The sequence below is a fragment of the Ciconia boyciana genome, chromosome 34 (genome assembly GCF_034638445.1).
Source record: "Ciconia boyciana chromosome 34, ASM3463844v1, whole genome shotgun sequence".
Lineage (NCBI taxonomy): Eukaryota > Metazoa > Chordata > Aves > Ciconiiformes > Ciconiidae > Ciconia > Ciconia boyciana.
Window position 1 is genome coordinate 769,611 of NC_132967.1, and position 19,875 is coordinate 789,485.

The window sequence follows — 19,875 nt, forward strand, 5'->3', positions numbered from 1 at the left end:
CCGGGAGGCTCGGCGGTGATTGGGTAGAGGGAGGGATGGAGGGGGCGTGGCCGGCGGGAGGGGAATGGGGACCCGCGCGAGCGTGAGGGGAGCGGCGGAGCCGCGGCCGGAGCGGGCAGGTGGGGGCGGGGCGGGGGAATTAATGGGGGGGGGCGTAATGGGGGAGGAGGTGGGGTCCTTAGGGGGATGGGGGGGTTGGGGGCGGGGGAGGGAGTTGGGGGCTGGGGGTGATGGAAAGGGGGCGGGGGGATAAGGGGTGTTGAGGGGGCAAAGGGGGTGGGGATAGGAGGTGGGGGGTGGTTCTGCCCCCAGCACCCCGGTCCTGCCCCACAGCACCCCGGTCCTGCCCCCAACTTCCTGGTCCTGCCCCCCAACTTCCCAGGCCTGCCCCACAGCACCCCAGTCTTGCCGCACAGCACCCCGGTCCTGCCCCCCAACCTCTCGGTCCTGCCCCCAACTTCCTGGTCCTGCCCCCCAACCTCCCAATCCTGCCCCACAGCACCCCAGTCTTGCCCCATAGCACCCCAGTCCTGCCCCCAACCTCCCAATCCTGCCCCACAGCACCCCAGTCTTGCCCCACAGCACCCCGGTCCTGCTCCCCGACCCCCCAGCACCCCAATCCTGCTCCCCGGCCTCCCAGCCCTGCCCCCAACACCTGAGCCCTGCCCCCAGCACCCCAGCCCTGCCCCCCAACCTCCCAGCCCTGCCCCCCAGCACCCCAATCCTGCCCCGTCCCCCAGGCGCGATGGCGGGGCCGGAGCTGAGCCGGTCGGAGGTGTGCGGGATGCTGCGGCAGGAGCTGAGCCGCGACGAGGCCTTCCTCCAGGGCCAGCCCCACGTCTTCATCATCCTCAGGGCCTCCGTGAGTCCGCGGGGGGCTGGGGGCGATGTGGGGGGCTGGGGGCGATATAGGGGGCTGGGGGGAGATCTGGGGGGCTGGGGGGATTTAGGGGGCTGGGGGGATATGTGGTCCTGGGGGATGATATGGGGGGCTGGGGGATATGGAGGGCCTGGGGGGGATATAGGGGGCTGGGGGGCGATATGGGGGCCTGGGGGGGATATGTGGTCCTGGGGGTGATATGGGGGGCTGGGGGATATGGGGGCCTGGGGGGGATATGGGGGGCTGGGGGGCGATATGGGGGCCTGGGGGGGGGATATAGGGGGCTGGGGGGTGATATGGGGGCCCTGGGGGTGATATGGGGGCCTGGGGGGGGCATATGGGGGCCTGGGGGTGATATGGGGGCCTGGGGGGCGATATGGGGGGCCTGGAGGGGGATATAGGGGGCTGGGGGGGATATGTGGTCCTGGGGGTGATATGGGGGCTGGGCGGGATATGGGGGGCCTGAGAGGGGGATATGGGGGGCTGGGGGGCATATGGGGTCCTGGGGGCGATATGGGGGCCTGGGGACCGATATAGAGAGCCTGGGGGTGATATGGTGGGGCTGGGGGGGGATATGGGGGGCCTGGGGGCGATATGGGGGGCTGGGGGGAAAATTGGGGGGTTAGAAGGGGAATGAAGGGGCTGGAGGGGATATGGGGGGCTGGGGGCAATAGGGGGTATGGGGTGATGTTGGGGGGCAATATAAGGGGCAATGGGGGTGCTGTGGGGCAATATGGGGTGCTGTGGGGCCATATGGGGGGTGCTGTGGGGCAATATGGGGGGCTGGGAGGATATAGGAGGGCTGGGAGGAAAATTGGGGGCTGGGGGTCACGCGGGGGTGTGGGGTGATATTGGGGGCAATATGAGAGTGCTGAGGGGGCGATAGGGGCCTATGGGGCAATATGGGGGTGCTGGGGGCAAGCTGGGGGTGCTGTGGGGCAAAATGGGGGGCTGGGGGGCAGTGGGGGTGCTATAAGGCAATATGGGGGTGGGGGGAATGTGGGGTGCTGTGGAGCAATATGGGGTGCCAGGGGGCAGTGGGGGTGCTGTGGGGCAATATGGGGGCTGGGGTGCTATGGGGCACTGTGGGGGGTTGGGGGGCAATATGGGGGTGCTAGGGAACAATATGGGGGCGGTGGGGGTGCTATGGGGCAATGTGGGGCACTATTGGGCAAAACAGAGGGCGCTATGGGGCAATATAGGGGTGCTGTGGGGCACTATGGGGGCAGTGGAGGTGCTATGGGGCTATATGGGGTGCTGTGGGGCAAAATGGGGGCGCTATGGGGTGCTGTGGGGCAAAATGGGGCTGCTGTGGGGGCGCTATGGGGCAGTGTGGGGCGCTATGGTGCAATATGGGGGTGCTGGGGGCGGGGGAGGGGCCACGCAGCCCGGAGCCCCGGGTGCCGGGCAGGGTGGGGGAGGGGAAGAGGAAGAAGACGGGGTGCCCGCCCCTCCCCCGCCGCGGACGCCCGGGTTCCCCCCGGGGTGGGGGTGGGGCCGGGGTGGCCTGACTGCCCGGGGCGGGGGAGGGGCGGGCAGGGCACCCGGATGTCTGGGGGCCCTCCCCGCCTCGTTACCCAACACCCCTTAATTACCCCTCCCCCGCCGCGTGACCCCGCGGGGCGGGGCGGCCCCCTGTCCCCACCCGTGTCCGTCTGTCCCCGTCCCCCGGGGCGGCTGACGCGGGGCGGGGGCGGGGCGGCCATCGCTGCGGCGAGCTGTGCCCGGCCTCAGCCCGCCCCTCCCCCGCAGGGCGACCTGGCCAAGAAGAAGATCTACCCCACCGCCTGGTACGGGCCCCGGGGCCACCGACGTCACGGGGCCACCCCTGGCCCCAGGGCCACCCGCGTCACCGCGGCCACCAGGGCCACCCCTGTCCCCAGGGCCACCAACGTCCCCAGGGCCACCAATGTCTCCATGACCGCCAATGTCACCCCTGTCCCCAGGGCCACCGGCGTCACCATGGCCACCGATGTCCCCAGGGCCACCCCTGTCCCCAGGGCCACCAATGTCCCCATGACCACCAGTGTCACCCCTGTCCCCAGGGCCACCGGCGTCACCATGGCCACCGATGTCCCCAGGGCCACCCCTGTCCCCAGGGCCACCAATGTCCCCATGACCACCAGTGTCACCCCTGTCCCCGGGGCCACCGGCGTCACCACGGCCACCAGGGCCACCAATGTCCCCAGGGCCACCAATGTCCCCATGACTACCAGTGTCACCCCTGTCCCCAGGGCCACCCCTGTCCCCAGGGCCACCAACGTCCCCATGACCACCAATGTCCCCCCTGTCCCCATGGCCACCAATGTCCCCCCTGTCCCCAGGGCCACCAGCGTCACCGGGGCCACCAATGTCCCCATGAGCACCAGTGTCACCCCTGTCCCCAGGGCCACCAGTGTCACCGCGGCCACCACGGCCACCGATGTCCCCAGGGCCACTCCTGTCCCCAGGGCCACCAATGTCCCCATGACCACCAATGTCACCCCTGTCCCCAGGGCCACCAACGTCCCCAGGGCCACCAGTGTCACCCCTGTCCCCAGGGCCACCAACGTCCCCAGGGCCACCAGTGTCACCCCTGTCCCCAGGGCCCCCAGTGTCACCATGGCCACCAACGTCCCCATGACCACCAATGTCCCCCCTGTCCCCGGGGCCACCAATGTCACCCCTGTCCCTAGGGCCATCCCTGTCCCCATGGCCACCAATGTCCCCCCTGTCCCCAGGGCCACCAGCGTCACCGGGGCCACCAATGTCCCCATGACCACCAGTGTCACCCCTGTCCCCAGGGCCACCAGTGTCACCGCGGCCACCACGGCCACCGATGTCCCCAGGGCCACTCCTGTCCCCAGGGCCACCAATGTCCCCATGACCACCACTGTCACCCCTGTCCCCAGGGCCACCGGCGTCACCGCGGCCACCAGGGCCACCCCTGTCCCCAGGGCCACCAATGTCCCCCCTGTCTTCATGACCACCAGTGTCACCCCTGTCCCCAGGGCCACCGGCGTCACCATGGCCACCGATGTCCCCAGGGCCACCAATGTCCCCATGACCACCAGTGTCACCCCTGTCCCCAAGGCCCCCAGTGTCACCACGGCCACCAACGTCCCCATGACCACCAATGTCCCCCCTGTCCCCAGGGCCACCAGCGTCACCGGGGCCACCGATGTCCCCAGGGCCACTCCTGTCCCCAGGGCCACCAACGTCCCCATGACCACCAGCGTCACCCCTGTCCCCAGGGCCACCAATGTCCCCAGGGCCACCAACATCACTGGGGCCCCCACCATCCCCAGGGCCACCAATGTCCCCCCTGTCCCCAGCGTTGCTGTGTCCCCCTTGTCACTGCCGCCAGTGCCACCGGTGTCACTACTGTCCCCAGTGCCACCACTATGACCCGTGTCCCACGCGTCCCCAACGTCCCTGTCACCGCCCCAGTGTCCCCAACGTCCCCGTCCCCACCCCAGTGTCCCCAACGTCCCCATCACCGCCCCAGTGTCCCCAACGTCCCCGTCCCCACCCCAGTGTCCCCAACGTCCCCATCACCGCCCCGTTGTCCCCAACGTCCCCATTGCCACCCCAGTGTCCCCAACGTCCCCGTCCCCACCCCAGTGTCCCCAACGTCCCCATCACCGCCCCAGTGTCCCCAACGTCCCCGTCCCCACCCCAGTGTCCCCAACGTCCCCATCACCGCCCCGTTGTCCCCAATGTCCCCATCACCGCCCCGTTGTCCCCAACGCCCCCATTGCCACCCCAGTGTCCCCAACGTCCCCATCACCGCCCCAGTGTCCCCAACGTCCCCGTCCCCACCCCAGTGTCCCCAACGTCCCCATCACCGCCCCGTTGTCCCCAACGTCCCCATCACCGCCCGTTGTCCCCAACGTCCCCGTCCCCACCCCAGTGTCCCCAACGTCCCCGTCCCCACCCCAGTGTCCCCAACATCCCCATCACCACCCCGTTGTCCCCAACGTCCCCATCACCGCCCCAGTGTCCCCAACGTCCCCGTCCCCACCCCAGTGTCCCCAACGTCCCCATCACCGCCCGTTGTCCCCAACGTCCCCATTGCCACCCCAGTGTCCCCAACGTCCCCGTCCCCACCCCAGTGTCCCCAACGTCCCCATTGCCACCCCAGTGTCCCCAACGTCCCCATCACTGCCCCAGTGTCCCCAACGTCCCCGTCCCCACCCCAGTGTCCCCAACGTCCCCATCACCGCCCCGTTGTCCCCAATGTCCCCATCACCGCCCCGTTGTCCCCAACGTCCCCGTCCCCACCCCAGTGTCCCCAACACCCCCCCGCTGTCCCCAACGTCCCCATCACCACCCCGCTGTCCCCAACGTCCCCATTGCCACCCCAGTGTCCCCAACGTCCCCATCACCGCCCCAGTGTCCCCAACGTCCCCATCACCGCCCCGTTGTCCCCAACGTCCCCGTCCCCACCCCAGTGTCCCCAACGTCCCCATTGCCACCCCAGTGTCCCCAACGTCCCCATCACTGCCCCGTTGTCCCCAACGTCCCCATCACCACCCTGTTGTCCCCAATGTCCCCGTCCCCACCCCAGTGTCCCCAACACACCCCCCGCTGTCCCCAACGTCCCCGTCCCCACCCCGTTGTCCCCAACGTCCCCACCACCCCCCCAGCGTCCCCACTGCCCCCGGTGACAATGACTCCCGTCCCCGTGGCGGGGGGGGTGGCTTGGGGACGGTGGCTCCCCAGGGCCGGGGCCGGTGACGGTGACGTCCCCGCAGGTGGCTCTTCCGCGGCGGGCTGCTCCCCGATGACACCCGCGTCGTGGGCTTCGCCCGCAGCCCCCTGACGGTGGAGCAGATCCGGGAGCAGACCCTGCCCTACCTCAAGGTGGCTGTCCCCAAACGTCCCCAAACGTCCCCAAATGTCCCCAGATGTCCCCAAACGTCCCCAAATGTCCCCAGATGTCCCCAAACATCCCCAGATGTCCCCAGATGTCCCCTCTCCCGGCAGCAGCGGCGTCCCCTCATCCCCTGGGGTCCTTCCCCGCAGGGGTGCCACCGCTGGGTGTCCCCATGTGTCCCCCCCCGGAGTCTCTGGGGTGTCCCCATGTCCCCTCCCGGCCCCTGGCTGTCCCCATGTCCCCCTGCCCCATGTCCCTCGGTGTCCCCACGTGTCCCCTGGGTGTCCCCGTGTCCCCCTGCCTGTCCCCATGTCCCTCGGTGTCCCCATGTCCCCCGGGTGTCCCCGTGTCCCCCTGCCTGTCCCCATGTCCCTCCCCAGCCCCTGCCCCACATCCCCTGGGTGTCCCCATGTCCCCCTGCCCCATGTCCCTCGGTGTCCCTATGTCCCCTGGGTGTCCCTGTGTCCCCCTGCCTCTCCCCATGTCCCCCTGCCCCATGTCCCCCGGGTGTCCCCGTGTCCCCCTGCCCCATGTCCCTGGGTGTCCCCGTGTCCCCCTGGCTGTCCCCATGTCCCCCTGCCCCATGTCCCTTGGTGTCCCCATGTCCCCGGGTGTCCCCACGTCCCCCTGCCTCTCCCCATGTCCCTTGCCTGTCCCCCACCCCCGGGTGTCCCCACGTCCCCAGGTGTCCCCATGTCCCCCTGCCCCATGTCCCTCAGTGTCCCCGTGTCCCCTGGGTGTCCCCGTGTCCCCCTGTCTGTCCCCATGTCCCTCCCCCAGCCCCTGCCCCATGTCCCCGGGTGTCCCCGTGTCCCCCTGCCTGTCCCCATGTCCCCCTGCCCCATGTCCCCGGGTGTCCCCGTGTCCCCCTGCCTCTCCCCATGTCCCTTGCCTGTCCCCCACCCCTGAGTGTCCCCACGTCCCCAGGTGTCCCCATGTCCCCCTGCCCCATGACCCTCGGCGTCCCCGTGTCCCCTGGGTGTCCCCATGTCCCCCTGCCCCATGTCCCTCGGTGTCCCCATGTCCCTCGGTGTCCCCGTGTCCCCTGGGTGTCCCTGTGTCCCCCTGCCCCATGTCCCCGGGTGTCCCCACGTCCCCTGTCTGTCCCCATGTCCCTCCCCAGCCCCTGCCCCACGTCCCTGGGTGTCCCCGTGTCCCCCTGCCTCTCCCCATGTCCCCATGTTCCTGGGTGTCCCCATGTCCCTCGGTGTCCCCATGTCCCCGGGTGTCCCCACGTCCCCCAGGTGTCCCCATGTCCCCCTGCCCCATGTCCCTCGGTGTCCCCATGTCCCTCGGTGTTCCCATGTCCCCGGGTGTCCCCACGTCCCCCTGTCTGTCCCCATGTCCCTCCCCCAGCCCCTGCCCCATGTCCCCGGGTGTCCCCGTGTCCCCCTGCCTGTCCCCATGTCCCTCGGTGTCCCCATGTCCCCCGGGTGTCCCCGTGTCCCCCTGGCTGTCCCCATGTCCCCCTGCCCCATGTCCCTTGGTGTCCCCATGTCCCCGGGTGTCCCCACGTCCCCTGCCTCTCCCCATGTCCCTTGCCTGTCCCCCGCCCCCGGGTGTCCCCACGTCCCCAGGTGTCCCCATGTCCCCCTGCCCCATGTCCCTTGGCGTCCCGTGTCCCTCGGTGTCCCCGTGTCCCCCGGGTGTCCCGTGTCCCCCTGCCCCATGTCCCCGGGTGTCCCCACGTCCCCCTGCCTCTCCCCATGTCCCTTGCCTGTCCCCCTGCCCCCCGGGTGTCCCCACGTCCCCCTGCCTGTCCCCCATCCCTCGCTCTCCCCCCCCCAATGTGTGTGTGTCCCCCGCCGTGTCCCCACGTCCCCGCGTCCCCCCCGCAGGCGTCCCCCGAGGAGTCGGCGCGGCTGGCGGCCTTCTTCGAGCGGCAGAGCTACGTGCGGGGACAGTACGGGGACGAGGACGCGTTCCGGCGGCTGGGCGCCCACCTGCGGGGGCTGCCCGGGGGTCCCCGCGCCAACCGCCTCTTCTACCTGGCCCTGCCCCCCAGCGTCTACGTCCCCGTCACCCGCCACATCCGCCAGGCCTGCATGGGCAGCGGGTGGGGGACGCTGGGGACAACGGGGACACGGGGCGGGGGGACATGGGGCGGGGGAGAGGCTGGGGACGAGGGACAGGGGATAATGGGGGTGGGTGGGGAGGGGAGAGCCTGGGGATGGGGGATGTGGGGTGGGGGAGAGCCTGGGGATGGGGGATGTGGGGTGGGGGAGAGCCTGGGGACAGGGGACAACGGGACGTGGGGAGGGGGACACGGGGTGGGGAGAGCCTGGGGATGAGGGACAGGGGACGGTGGGGAGGGGAGAGCCTGGGGATGGGGGATGTGGGGTGGGGAGAGCCTGGGGACAGGGGACAACGGGGATGTGGGGAGGGGACACGGGGTGGGGGTGGGGAGAGCCTGGGGACGAGGGGGAGGACAGCGGGGAGGGGGACACAGGGTGGGGTGGGGAGAGCCTGGGGATGAGGGACAGGGGATAATGGGGAGGGGGTGGAGAGCCTGGGGATGGGGGATGTGGGGACAGGGGGTGGGGAGAGCCAGGGGACAAGGGACAGGGGACAACAGGGACATGGGGAGGGGGACACGGGGTGGGGGAGACCCCAGGGATGGGGACACGGGGCAGGGGTGACCCTGGGGACAAGGGACAGGAGCCCTTGGGGACACGGGGTGGGGGACACGGGGATGGGGAGCCCCTGGTGACAGGGGACGTGGGGGGACCTCGGTGACAAAGGCCGGGAGCCCTTGGGGACACGGGGAGCCCCTGGTGACAGGGGACATGGGGGGACCTTGGTGACAAAGGCCAGGAGCCGTGGGGGACACAGGGGGAGCCCCTGGTGAGAGGGGACGTGGGGACATGGGGGACCTCGGTGACAAGGCCGGGAGCCCTTGGGGACATGGGGTGGGGGACACGGGGATGGGGGAGCCCCTGGTGACTGGGGACATGGGGGGACCTCGGTGACAAAGGCCAGGAGCCCTTGGGGACATGGGGGAGCCCCTGGTGACAGGGACGTGGGGACATGGGGGACATGGGGATGGGGAGCCCCTGGTGACAGGGGACATGGGGGGACCTCGGTGACAAAGGCTGGGAGCCCTTGGGGACACGGGGGAGCCCCTGGTGACAGGGGACATGGGGACATGGGGGGACCTCGGTGACAAAGGCTGGGAGCCCTTGGGGACATGGGGTGGGGGACACGGGGGAGCCCCTGGTGACAGGGGACGTGGGGGGACCTCGGTGACAAAGGCCGGGAGCCCTTGGGGACATGGGGGAGCCCCTGGTGACAGGGGACGTGGGGACATGGGGGACATGGGGATGGGGAGCCCTGGTGACTGGGGACATGGGGGGGGACCTTGGTGACAAAGGCCAGGAGCCGTGGGGGACACGGGGGAGCCCCCTGGTGACAGGGGACGTGGGGACATGGGGGGGACCTTGGTGACAAAGGCCGGAGCCCTTGGGGACATGGGGTGGGGGACACGGGGATGGGGGAGCCCCTGGGTGACAGGGGACATGGGGGGGACCTCGGTGACAAAGGCCAGGAGCTGTGGGGGACACAGGGGAGCCCCTGGTGACAGGGGACATGGGGACATGGGGGGACCTCGGTGACAAAGGCCAGGAGCCCTTGGGGACATGGGGTGGGGACACGGGGACAGGGGAGCCCCTGGTGACAAGGGGACATGGGGGGACCTTGGTGACAAAGGCCAGGAGCCCTTGGGGACATGGGGGAGCCCCTGGTGACAGGGGACATGGGGGGACCTCGGTGACAAAGGCCGGGAGCCCTTGGGGACACGGGGGGAGCCCCTGGTGACAGGGGATGTGGGGACATGGGGGGACACGGGGACGGGGGAGCTCCTGGGTGACAGGGGACATGGGGGACCTTGGTGACAAAGGCCAGGAGCCCTTGGGGACACGGGGGTGGGGGACATGAGGGATGGGGAGCCCCTGGTGACAGGGGACGTGGGGGGGGACCTCGGTGACAAAGGCCGGGAGCCCTTGGGGACATGGGGGGAGCCCCTGGTGACTGGGGACATGGGGGACCTCGGTGACAAAGGCCAGGAGCCGTGGGGGACACAGGGGGAGCCCCTGGTGACAGGGGACGTGGGGACATGGGGGGACACGGGGGATGCGGGAGCCCCTGGTGACTGGGGACGTGGGGGACCTCGGTGACAAAGGCCAGGAGCCCTTGGGGACACGGGGTGGGGGACACGGGGATGGGGAGCCCCTGGTGACAGGGGACGTGGGGGGACCTCGGTGACAAGGCCAGGAGCCCTTGGGACATGGGGTGGGGGACACGGGGGATGGGGGAGCCCCTGGTGACAAGGGGACATGGGGGGGACCTTGGTGACAAAGGCCGGGAGCCCTTGGGGACATGGGGGAGCCCCTGGGTGACTGGGGACATGGGGGACCTCGGTGACAAAGGCCAGGAGCCGTGGGGGACACGGGGGGAGCCCCTGGTGACAGGGGACGTGGGGACATGGGGGGACACGGGGGATGGGGGAGCTCCCTGGTGACAGGGGACATGGGGGGACCTCGGTGACAAAGGCCAGGAGCTGTGGGGGACACAGGGGAGCCCCTGGTGACAGGGGACATGGGGACATGGGGGGGACCTCGGTGACAAAGGCCAGGAGCCCTTGGGGACATGGGGTGGGGGACACGGGGGACGGGGAGCCCCTGGTGACAGGGGACATGGGGGACCTCGGTGACAAAGGCCGGGAGCCCTTGGGGACACGGGGGAGCCCCTGGTGACAGGGACGTGGGGACATGGGGGGACATGGGGGATGGGGGAGCCCCTGGTGACTGGGGACATGGGGGGACCTTGGTGACAAAGGCCAGGAGCCGTGGGGACACGGGGGAGCCCCCTGGTGACAGGGGACGTGGGGACATGGGGGGGACCTTGGTGACAAAGGCCGGGAGCCCTTGGGGACATGGGGTGGGGGACACGGGGATGGGGAGCCCCCTGGTGACAGGGGACATGGGGGGGACCTCGGTGACAAAGGCCAGGAGCTGTGGGGGACACAGGGGAGCCCCTGGTGACAGGGGACATGGGGACATGGGGGGGACCTCGGTGACAAAGGCCAGGAGCCCTTGGGGACATGGGGTGGGGGACACGGGGACAGGGGGAGCCCCTGGTGACAAGGGGACATGGGGGACCTTGGTGACAAAGGCCAGGAGCCCTTGGGGACATGGGGGGAGCCCCTGGTGACTGGGGACATGGGGGACCTCGGTGACAAAGGCCGGGAGCCCTTGGGGACACGGGGGAGCCCCTGGTGACAGGGGATGTGGGGACATGGGGGACACGGGGGACGGGGGGAGCTCCTGGTGACAGGGGACATGGGGGACCTTGGTGACAAAGGCCAGGAGCCCTTGGGGACACGGGGTGGGGGACATGAGGGATGGGGAGCCCCTGGTGACAGGGGACGTGGGGGGACCTCGGTGACAAAGGCCGGGAGCCCTTGGGGACATGGGGGAGCCCCTGGTGACTGGGGACATGGGGGGGACCTCGGTGACAAAGGCCAGGAGCCGTGGGGGACACAGGGGGAGCCCCTGGTGACAGGGGACGTGGGGACATGGGGGGACACGGGGGATGGGGGAGCCCCTGGTGACTGGGGACGTGGGGGGGGACCTCGGTGACAAAGGCCAGGAGCCCTTGGGGACACGGGGTGGGGGACACGGGGGACGGGGGAGCCCCTGGTGCCAGGGGCCGTGGGGTGGGGACATCCCCCCGGGGCGGCCGCGGTGTGGGGGGACACGCAGCACCACCCCTCCCCCAGCAGGCGACCCACCCCGCCGCCGGCGGGCGGAGGAGACGGGGGGGCGCGTCGCGGCGTCGCCGGTGGCGTCGTGGTGTCACCGCCGCGTGCCCACGTCCCCGCCGCGTCCCGCAGGTGGAACCGCGTGATCGTGGAGAAGCCGTTTGGGCGGGACCTGGCCACCTCCGACGCCCTCTCGCGGCACCTCGGGGCCCTCTTCGGCGAGGAGCAGATCTACCGCATCGACCACTACCTGGGCAAGGAGATGGTGCAGAACCTCATGGTGCTCAGGTGGGGGGACGCGGTGACGCGGTGACGCGGGGGCCGCGGCGACGCGCGCCCCGCCCCCGCGCGACCGCGGCGCCGGTCGTCCCCAAGGTTCGGGAACCGCATCTTCGGGCCCATCTGGAACCGGGACAACGTGGCCTGCGTGGTCGTCACCTTCAAGGAGCCCTTCGGCGCCGAGGGGCGCGGCGGCTACTTCGACGGCTTCGGCATCATCCGGTGACGCCGGGGCTGGGGGGACGACGCACGGCGGGGCGCGGGGACGGAGCGGTGGCACTTGGGGGGCGCTGGGATGCTGTGGGGTGTGACGGGGGGACTTGGGGACATGGGGGACATGGGGACATGGGGGGGCATGGAGGGGACGTGGGGACAGCAAGGGGGACTTGGGGACATGGGGGACATGGGGACATGGGGGACATGGGGACATGGGGACATGGGGGACATGGGGACACTGGGGGGGACATGGAGGGACGTGGGGACAGCAAGGGGGACTTGGGGACATGGGGGACATGGGGACATGGGGGGACATGGGGACACTGGGGGGGACATGGAGGGACGTGGGGACAGCAAGGGGGACTTGGGGACATGGGGGACATGGGGACAGCAAGGGGGACTTGGGGACATGGGGGACATGGGGACAGCAAGGGGGACATGGGGACACTGGGGGGACATGGAGGGGACGTGGGGACAGCAAGGGGGACTTGGGGACATGGGGGACATGGGGACATGGGGGACATGGGGACAGCAAGGGGGGACGTGGGGACATGGGGACATGGGGGGACATGGGGACACTGGGGGGGACATGGAGGGGACATGGGGACAGCAAGGGGGGACTTGGGGACATGGGGGGACATGGAGGGACGTGGGGACAGCAAGGGGGACATGGGGACACTGGGGGACATGGGGACACTGGGGGACATGGAGGGACATGGGGACACTGGGGGACATGCGGACACTGGGGGACACGGGGACACTGGGGGGACATGGAGGGGACGTGGGGACAGGCACGGTGGCACTTGGGGGATGCTGGGATGCTGTGGGGTGTGACGGGGGGACTTGGGGACATGGGGGGACATGGGGACATGGGGGGACATGGGGACACTGGGGGGCATGGAGGGGACGTGGGGACAGCAAGGGGGGACTTGGGGACACTGGGGGACATGGGGACACTGGGGGGACGCGGGGGTATGACGGGGGACTTGGGGACATGGGGGACATGGGGACATGGGGACATGGGGGACATGGGGACACTGGGGGGACATGGGGACACTGGGGGACATGGGGACACCAAGGGGGGTCATGGGGACACTGGGAGGGACGTGGGGACAGCAAGGGGGGACATGGGGACACTGGGGGGACATGGAGGGACGTGGGGACAGGCACGGTGGCACTTGGGGGACGCTGGGATGCTGTAGGGTATGACAGGGGGACATGGGGACACTGGGAGGGGACATGGGGACACTGGGGGACATGAGGACAGCGAGGGGGACATGGGGACACTGGGGGGACATGGAGGGGCGTGGGGACAGCAAGGGGGACATGGGGACACTGGGGGGACACAGGGACACTGGGGGGGACATGGAGGGGACGTGGGGACAGGCACGGTGGCACTTGGGGGGATGCTGGGATGCTGTAGGGTATGACAGGGGGACTTGGGGACATGGGGGGACATGGGGACATGGGGGACACAGGGACACCAAGGCAGGACATGGGGACATCAGGGGGGACATGGAGGGGACGTGGGGACAGCAAGGGGGACATGGGGACATGGGGGGACATGGGGACACTGTGAGGGGACATGGAGGGGATGTGGGGGGACTGTGGGGGATGGTGAGGGGACATGGGGACACTGGAGGGGCCATGGGGGACACAGGGACACCGGGGGGACACCAAGAGGGGACAGAGAGAAGACACAGGGACGCTGGGGAGGGGACACGCGGTGGGGGGCGGGGGACGACGCGGAGGCGACACGGGGACAGAGGGGGGACGGAGGGACGGCGGGGGTGGCCCCGGGGATGGCGGGGGTGGCCCTGGGGATGGCGGGGGTGGCCCCGGGGACGGCGGGGGTGGCCCCGGGGATGGCGGGGGTGGCCCCGGGGATGGCGGGGGTGGCCCTGGGGATGGCGGGGGACGCCGCAGGTCCCCGTCGCAGCGCCGGGCTCCGCTCCGCAGGGACGTGATGCAGAACCACCTCCTGCAGATGCTCTGCCTGGTGGCCATGGAGAAGCCGGCGTCCACCGACCCCGACGACGTGCGGGACGAGAAGGTGACGGGGGCCACCCCACCCCACCCCCGCCCGCCACCGCCGCCGCGGGGCGGGAGGCGGCCTCGCGCCGTCCCGTCGCCTCCCCGGGGACCTCGGTGGCCGCGGCCCACGGCCGCGGGTCGGTTGCCACCCGTGGGCGCGTCCTGGGCGTGGCCGCGGTGGCCACGTCCTTGGTGACCACGGCCCCGATGGCCGTGACCTCGATGGCCACATCCCACAACCACGTCCCTGATGGTCTCATTCCCCATGGCCACGTCCCATCACCACGTCCTCCATGGTGGCCCCCCATAACCACGTCCCGTTGCCACGTCCTCGATGGTGGCCCCCCATAACCACGTCCCGTTGCCACGTCCTCGATGGTGGCCCCCTGCAACCATGTCCCCCATGGCCACATCCCTGATGGCCACGTCCTATCACCACGTCTTCCATGGTGGCCCCCCACAACCACGTCCCATCACCACGTCCTCGATGGTGGCCCCCCACAACCACGTCCCATCACCACATCCTCGATGGTGGCCCCCCACAACCACGTCCCATCACCACATCCTCGATGGTGGCCCCCCACGACCACGTCCCATCGCCACGTCCTCCATGGTGGCCCCCCACAACCACGTCCCATTGCCACGTCCTCGATGGTGGCCCCCCACAACCACGTCCCATCGCCACGTCCTCGATGGTGGCCCCCCACAACCACGTCCCATCGCCACGTCCTCGATGGTGGCCCCCTGCAACCACATCCCATTGCCACATCCTCGATGGTGGCCCCCCATAACCACATCCCATCGCCACGTCCTCGATGGTGGCCCCCCACGACCACGTCCCATCGCCACGTCCTCGATGGTGGCCCCCCACAACCACGTCCCATCGCCACGTCCTCGATGGTGGCCCCCCACAACCACGTCCCATCACCACGTCCTCGATGGTGGCCCCCCATAACCACGTCCCGTTGCCACGTCCTCGATGGTGGCCCCCTGCAACCACATCCCCCATGGCCGCATCCCTGATGGCCATGTCCCATCACCACGTCCTTGATGGTGGCCCCCCACAACCACGTCCCCCATGGCCACATCCCTGATGGCCATGTCCCATCACCACGTCCTCCATGGTGGCCCCCCACAACCACGTCCCATCGCCACGTCCTCGATGGTGGCCCCCCATGACCACGTCCAATCACCACATCCTCGATGGTGGCCCCCCACAACCACGTCCCATCACCACATCCTCCATGGTGGCCCCCCATAACCACGTCCCATCACCACGTCCTCCATGGTGGCCCCCCATGACCACGTCCCATCACCACGTCCTCCATGGTGGCCCCCCACAACCACGTGTCCCTCCCCTCAGGTGAAGGTGCTGAAGTGCATCGGGCCGGTGCAACCAGAAGATGTCGTCCTGGGCCAATACGTGGGCAACCCCGAGGGTCCCCCCGAATGCCAGAAGGGCTACCTGGACGACCCCACCGTCCCCCCGGGCTCCACCACCGCCACCTTCGCCGCCGCCATCCTGCGCGTGGCCAACGAACGGTGGGACGGTGAGCGCCCGGGCGGGCGGGGGGGGCGGGGCCGTGACGCCGGCGACGCCGGCGAGGGTGACGGCGGCGGCGTCCCCAGGCGTCCCCTTCGTCCTGCGCTGCGGGAAGGCGCTGAACGAGCGCAAGGCCGAGGTGCGGCTGCAGTTCCGCGAGGTCCCCGGGGACATTTTTGGGCGGCAGTGCAAGCGCAACGAGCTGGTGGTGCGCGTCCAGCCCGACGAGGCCGTCTACACCAAGATGATGACCAAGAAACCCGGGATGTTCTTCAACCCCGAGGAGTCCGAGCTGGACCTCACCTACGGCAACCGCTACAAGGTGGGACGGCCAAAGCCCCCGGCAGGCGGGGAGAGCCCGGCAGGGCAGCGGGGACCCGGGAGTGGTGGAGGAGACCCCAACGTAGCTGGTGGAGACCCCAGGAATGGGGGAGGAGACCCCAGGAATGGTGGAGGAGACCCCAGAAATGGTGGAGGAGACCCCAACATAGCTGGTGGAGACCCCAGAAATAGTGGAGGAGACCCCAGAAATGGTGGAGGAGACCCCAAAATAGCTCATGGAGACCCCAGAAATGGTGGAGGAGACCCCAAAATAGCTGGTGGAGACCCCAAAATAGCTCATGGAGACACCAAGAGTGGTGGAGGAGACCCCAGAATAGCTCGTGGAGACCCCAGAAATGGTGGAGGAGACCCCAGAATAGCTCGTGGAGACCCCAGAAATGGTGGAGGAGACCCCAGAATAGCTCGTGGAGACCCCAACATAGCTCATGGAGACCCCAGGAATGGTGGAGGAGACCCCAGAAATGGTAGAGGAGACCCCAAAATAGCTCATGGAGACCCCAGAAATGGTAGAGGAGACCCCAAAATAGCTTGTGGAGACCCCAAAAATGGTGGAGGAGACCCCAGAAATGGTGGAGGAGACCCCAAAATAGCTGGTGGAGACCCCAGGAATGGTGGAGGAGACCCCAAAATAGCTCATGGAGACCCCAGAAATGGTGGAGGAGACCCCAAAATAGCTGGTGGAGACCCCAAAAATGGTGGAGGAGACCCCAGAATAGCTCGTGGAGACCCCAACATAGCTCATGGAGACCCCAGGAATGGTGGAGGAGACCCCAAAATAGCTCATGGAGACCCCAGAATAGCTGGTGGAGACCCCAGGAATGGTGGAGGAGACCCCAAAAATGGTAGAGGAGACCCCAAAATAGCTTGTGGAGACCCCAAAAATGGTGGAGGAGACCCCAGAAATGGTGGAGGAGACCCCAAAATAGCTGGTGGAGACCCCAGGAATGGTGGAGGAGACCCCAGAAATGGTGGAGGAGACCCCAAAATAGCTGGTGGAGACCCCAGGAATGGTGGAGGAGACCCCAAAATAGCTCATGGAGACCCCAGAAATGGTGGAGGAGACCCCAGAATAGCTGGTGGAGACCCCAAAATAGCTCATGGAGACCCCAGGAATGGTGGAGGAGACCCAAAAGGGCTCGTGGAGACCCCAAAATGGCACGGGGACCCCCAAAACCGGTCGCAAAGACCCAAAAATGGCGTGTGGGACCCCAAAAATGGCACAGGGAGACCCCAAAAATGGTAGAGGAGACCCCAAAATGGCCTGGGGAGCCCCAAAATGGCAGTGGGGGAGGGGTGAGTGAGGAGGGCGATGGGTGACCCCCCCCAAGATGTGAAGGGGGACCTGCTGCACCCCCAAGCGTACAGGGACCCCCAAACCGCCCCACAGCCCCCCAAAACCCGCACAGGCCATCGACACGCCCCGAAAGCTGCGGCATCAGATCCGGGGGGGCTCCCAGAACCCTGGACCCCCACCAACCCCCAGGGCCCCCAAAAACCCTGGGACCCCCCAAAAAAAACCCTGGGACCCCCCAAAAACCCCCGGGCCCCCCAAAAACCCCCAGGGACCCCCAAAGAAACCCCCAGGGACCCCCAGAAAACCCTGGGACCCCAAAAACCCCCAGGGACCCCCAAAAAAACCCTGGGACCCCCAGAAAACCCTGGGACCCCCAAAAAAACCCTGGGACCCCCAAAACCCCCTGGGCCCCCAAAAACCCCCAGGGACCCCAAAGAAACCCCCAGGGACCCCCAGAAAACCCTGGGACCCCAAAAACCCCAGGGACCCCAAAAACCCTGGGACCCCCAGAAAACCCTGGGACCCCCAAAAACCCTGGGACCCCCAAAAACCCCGGGCCCCCAAAACCCCCAGGGACCCCAAAAAACCCCAGGGACCCCCAGAAAACCCTGGGACCCCAAAACCCCCAGGGACCCCAAAAACCCTGGGACCCCCAGAAAACCCTGGGACCCCCAAAAACCCTGGGACCCCAAAACCCCCCTGGGACCCCCAAAAACCCCCAGGGACCCCCAGAAAACCCTGGGACCCCCAAAAAACCCCAGGGACCCCCAAAAAACTCTGGGACCCCCCAAAAACCCCTGGGATCCCCAAAAACCCTGGGACCCCCAAAAAACCCTGGGACCCCCAAAAACCCCCAGGGCCCCCCCAAAAACCCTGGGACCCCCCAAAAAAACCCCCAGGGACCCCCAAAAAACCCTGGGACCCCCAAACCCCCCGTGCCCCCCAGGACGTGAAGCTGCCGGACGCCTACGAGCGCCTGATCCTCGACGTCTTCTGCGGGAACCAGATGCACTTCGTCCGCAGGTTGGGGGGCAGAGGGGGGCTGGGGGTGGGGGGGTGGGGGTGTCCTGTGCCCCCATGGTTCACTTTTGGGGTGTCCCCCCCCTCCAGTGATGAGCTGCGGGAGGCCTGGCGGATCTTCACCCCCCTGCTGCACACCATCGAGGAGCGGGGGGAGAAGCCCATCCCCTACCTCTACGGCAGGTATGGGGCAGGGGGGCACTTGGGGGGCTGGGCTATGGGGCAGGGTTGGGGTGGTGGGGGCAGCCCGGGGTAGGAATTGGGGTGAAGGGGGGCATGGGGTGTTTTGAGGGTCAGGGGGTGCTATGGGGCAGGTGGGGGTGTGCTATGGGGCAGGAATTGGGGGTTTGGGGGCGATGAGGTGTTTCGGGGGTCAGTGGGGTGCTATGGGGCAGGTATTGGCTGGGGGAAGGGGGTGGGGTGTGGGGAGCTATGGGGCAGGAATGGGGGCGATGGGGTGTTTTGGGCGGCCAGTGGGGTGCTATGGGGCAGGTATGAGCTGGGGGTGCTGTGGGGCAGGGGTGGGGGTGGGGGCTAGGAGGTGCCATGAGGTAGGTAACGGGTTGGGGGCTGTGGGGCAGGTGGTAGTGGACTAGAGGGGGGCTGTGGGGCAGACTGTGTGGTGTGGGGCAGACTGGGGGGGCTGTGGGGCAGGCCTCGGATAGAGGAGCAGTCTATGGGGCAGGGTTGGGGGTCTCCAGGGTGCTTTGGGGTGGTGGGAGAGCAGGATGGGCGGGGGAGGGGGGCCTGTAGGGTGCCGTGGGGCAGGGCGCCCCGCCGTGGGGCCTCCCCGTGGGGCAGCCCCTACCGCGCCCCCCAACCCCAGCCGGGGCCCGGCGGAGGCGGACGAGCTGCTGAAACGCGCCGGCTTCCTCTACGAGGGCACCTACCGCTGGGTGAACCCCCACAAGCTCTGAGCCCCACGGCGCCCCACGGCGCCCCACACTCCAGCCCGCTCCTTCCGCCTGCCCCATAGCTGCCCCACACGCACTCCAGCCCCCACCCCAGTACAACACTCCTGACGCCTGCGCTAGGGGCTGCTGCCCCCCGGCGTCCTTCTCCTGCCCCATACCTCCCCCATCCTGCCCCATAGAGCCCCCATCCTGCCCCATAGCCCCCCCAGACACCCAGGTGCTCCCCGCCAGGCCCCAACCCCCCAACCTGGGACCAAAGCACTCCCATCCCCCATTACCCCCCCCGAGCTTAATGAAGGCCCCCAGCCCTCGTTAACCCCCCGACTAATTACCCCCCTCCCCCCGGGCTCATAATGACCCCAGTTACCACCAGCCCCTTCCCATCACCCCCCCATCACCTGGGGGGCAGCCCCCCATGTCACTTTTGGGGGACAGGGAGTCCTCCCTGTCACTTAGGGGGCAGCCCCCCATGTCACTTGGGGGGGGAGCCCCTCCTGCCACTTGGGGGGCAGGGAGCCCTTCCTGTCACTTGGGGGGCAGCTCCCTATGTCACTTAGGGGGCAGCCCTCCATGTCACTTGATGGGGGGGAGCGCCTCCTGCCACTTGGGGGGCAGCTCCCTGTGACACTTAGGGGGCAGCCCCCCATGTCATTTGGGTAGAGAGGGAGCTCCTTTGTCACTTAGGGGGCAGCCCCCCCCCGTCACTTGGCGGGGGGGGGAAGCCCCTCCTGCCACTT

At 68.9% G+C, this 19,875-nt stretch overlaps 1 protein-coding gene across 1 annotated transcript; it reads left to right on the forward strand.

Moving 5' to 3' along the window:
• Window positions 1-64: 64 nt before the first annotated feature.
• Window positions 65-19,414, forward strand: G6PD (glucose-6-phosphate dehydrogenase). Its single transcript, XM_072849007.1, has 13 exons — window positions 65-119; window positions 741-862; window positions 2,633-2,670; window positions 5,617-5,725; window positions 7,577-7,794; window positions 11,629-11,784; window positions 11,872-11,997; window positions 13,951-14,044; window positions 15,389-15,575; window positions 15,655-15,890; window positions 18,151-18,227; window positions 18,315-18,407; window positions 19,051-19,414. Exons 1-13 carry the CDS (start codon window positions 65-67, stop codon window positions 19,139-19,141), a joined length of 1,602 nt encoding a protein of 533 aa, XP_072705108.1. The 3' UTR covers window positions 19,142-19,414.
• Window positions 19,415-19,875: the final 461 nt, after the last annotated feature.

Excerpts from the sequence above, each read along its gene's own strand:
- G6PD (XM_072849007.1), top strand. The coding sequence starts at position 65 with ATGGGGACCCGCGCGAGCGTGAGGGGAGCGGCGGAGCCGCGGCCGGAG. Across the intron at positions 863-2,632 it reads TCATCATCCTCAGGGCCTCC|GGCGACCTGGCCAAGAAGAA; the intron begins GTGAGTCCGCGG and ends CCTCCCCCGCAG. Across the intron at positions 2,671-5,616 it reads AAGATCTACCCCACCGCCTG|GTGGCTCTTCCGCGGCGGGC; the intron begins GTACGGGCCCCG and ends ACGTCCCCGCAG.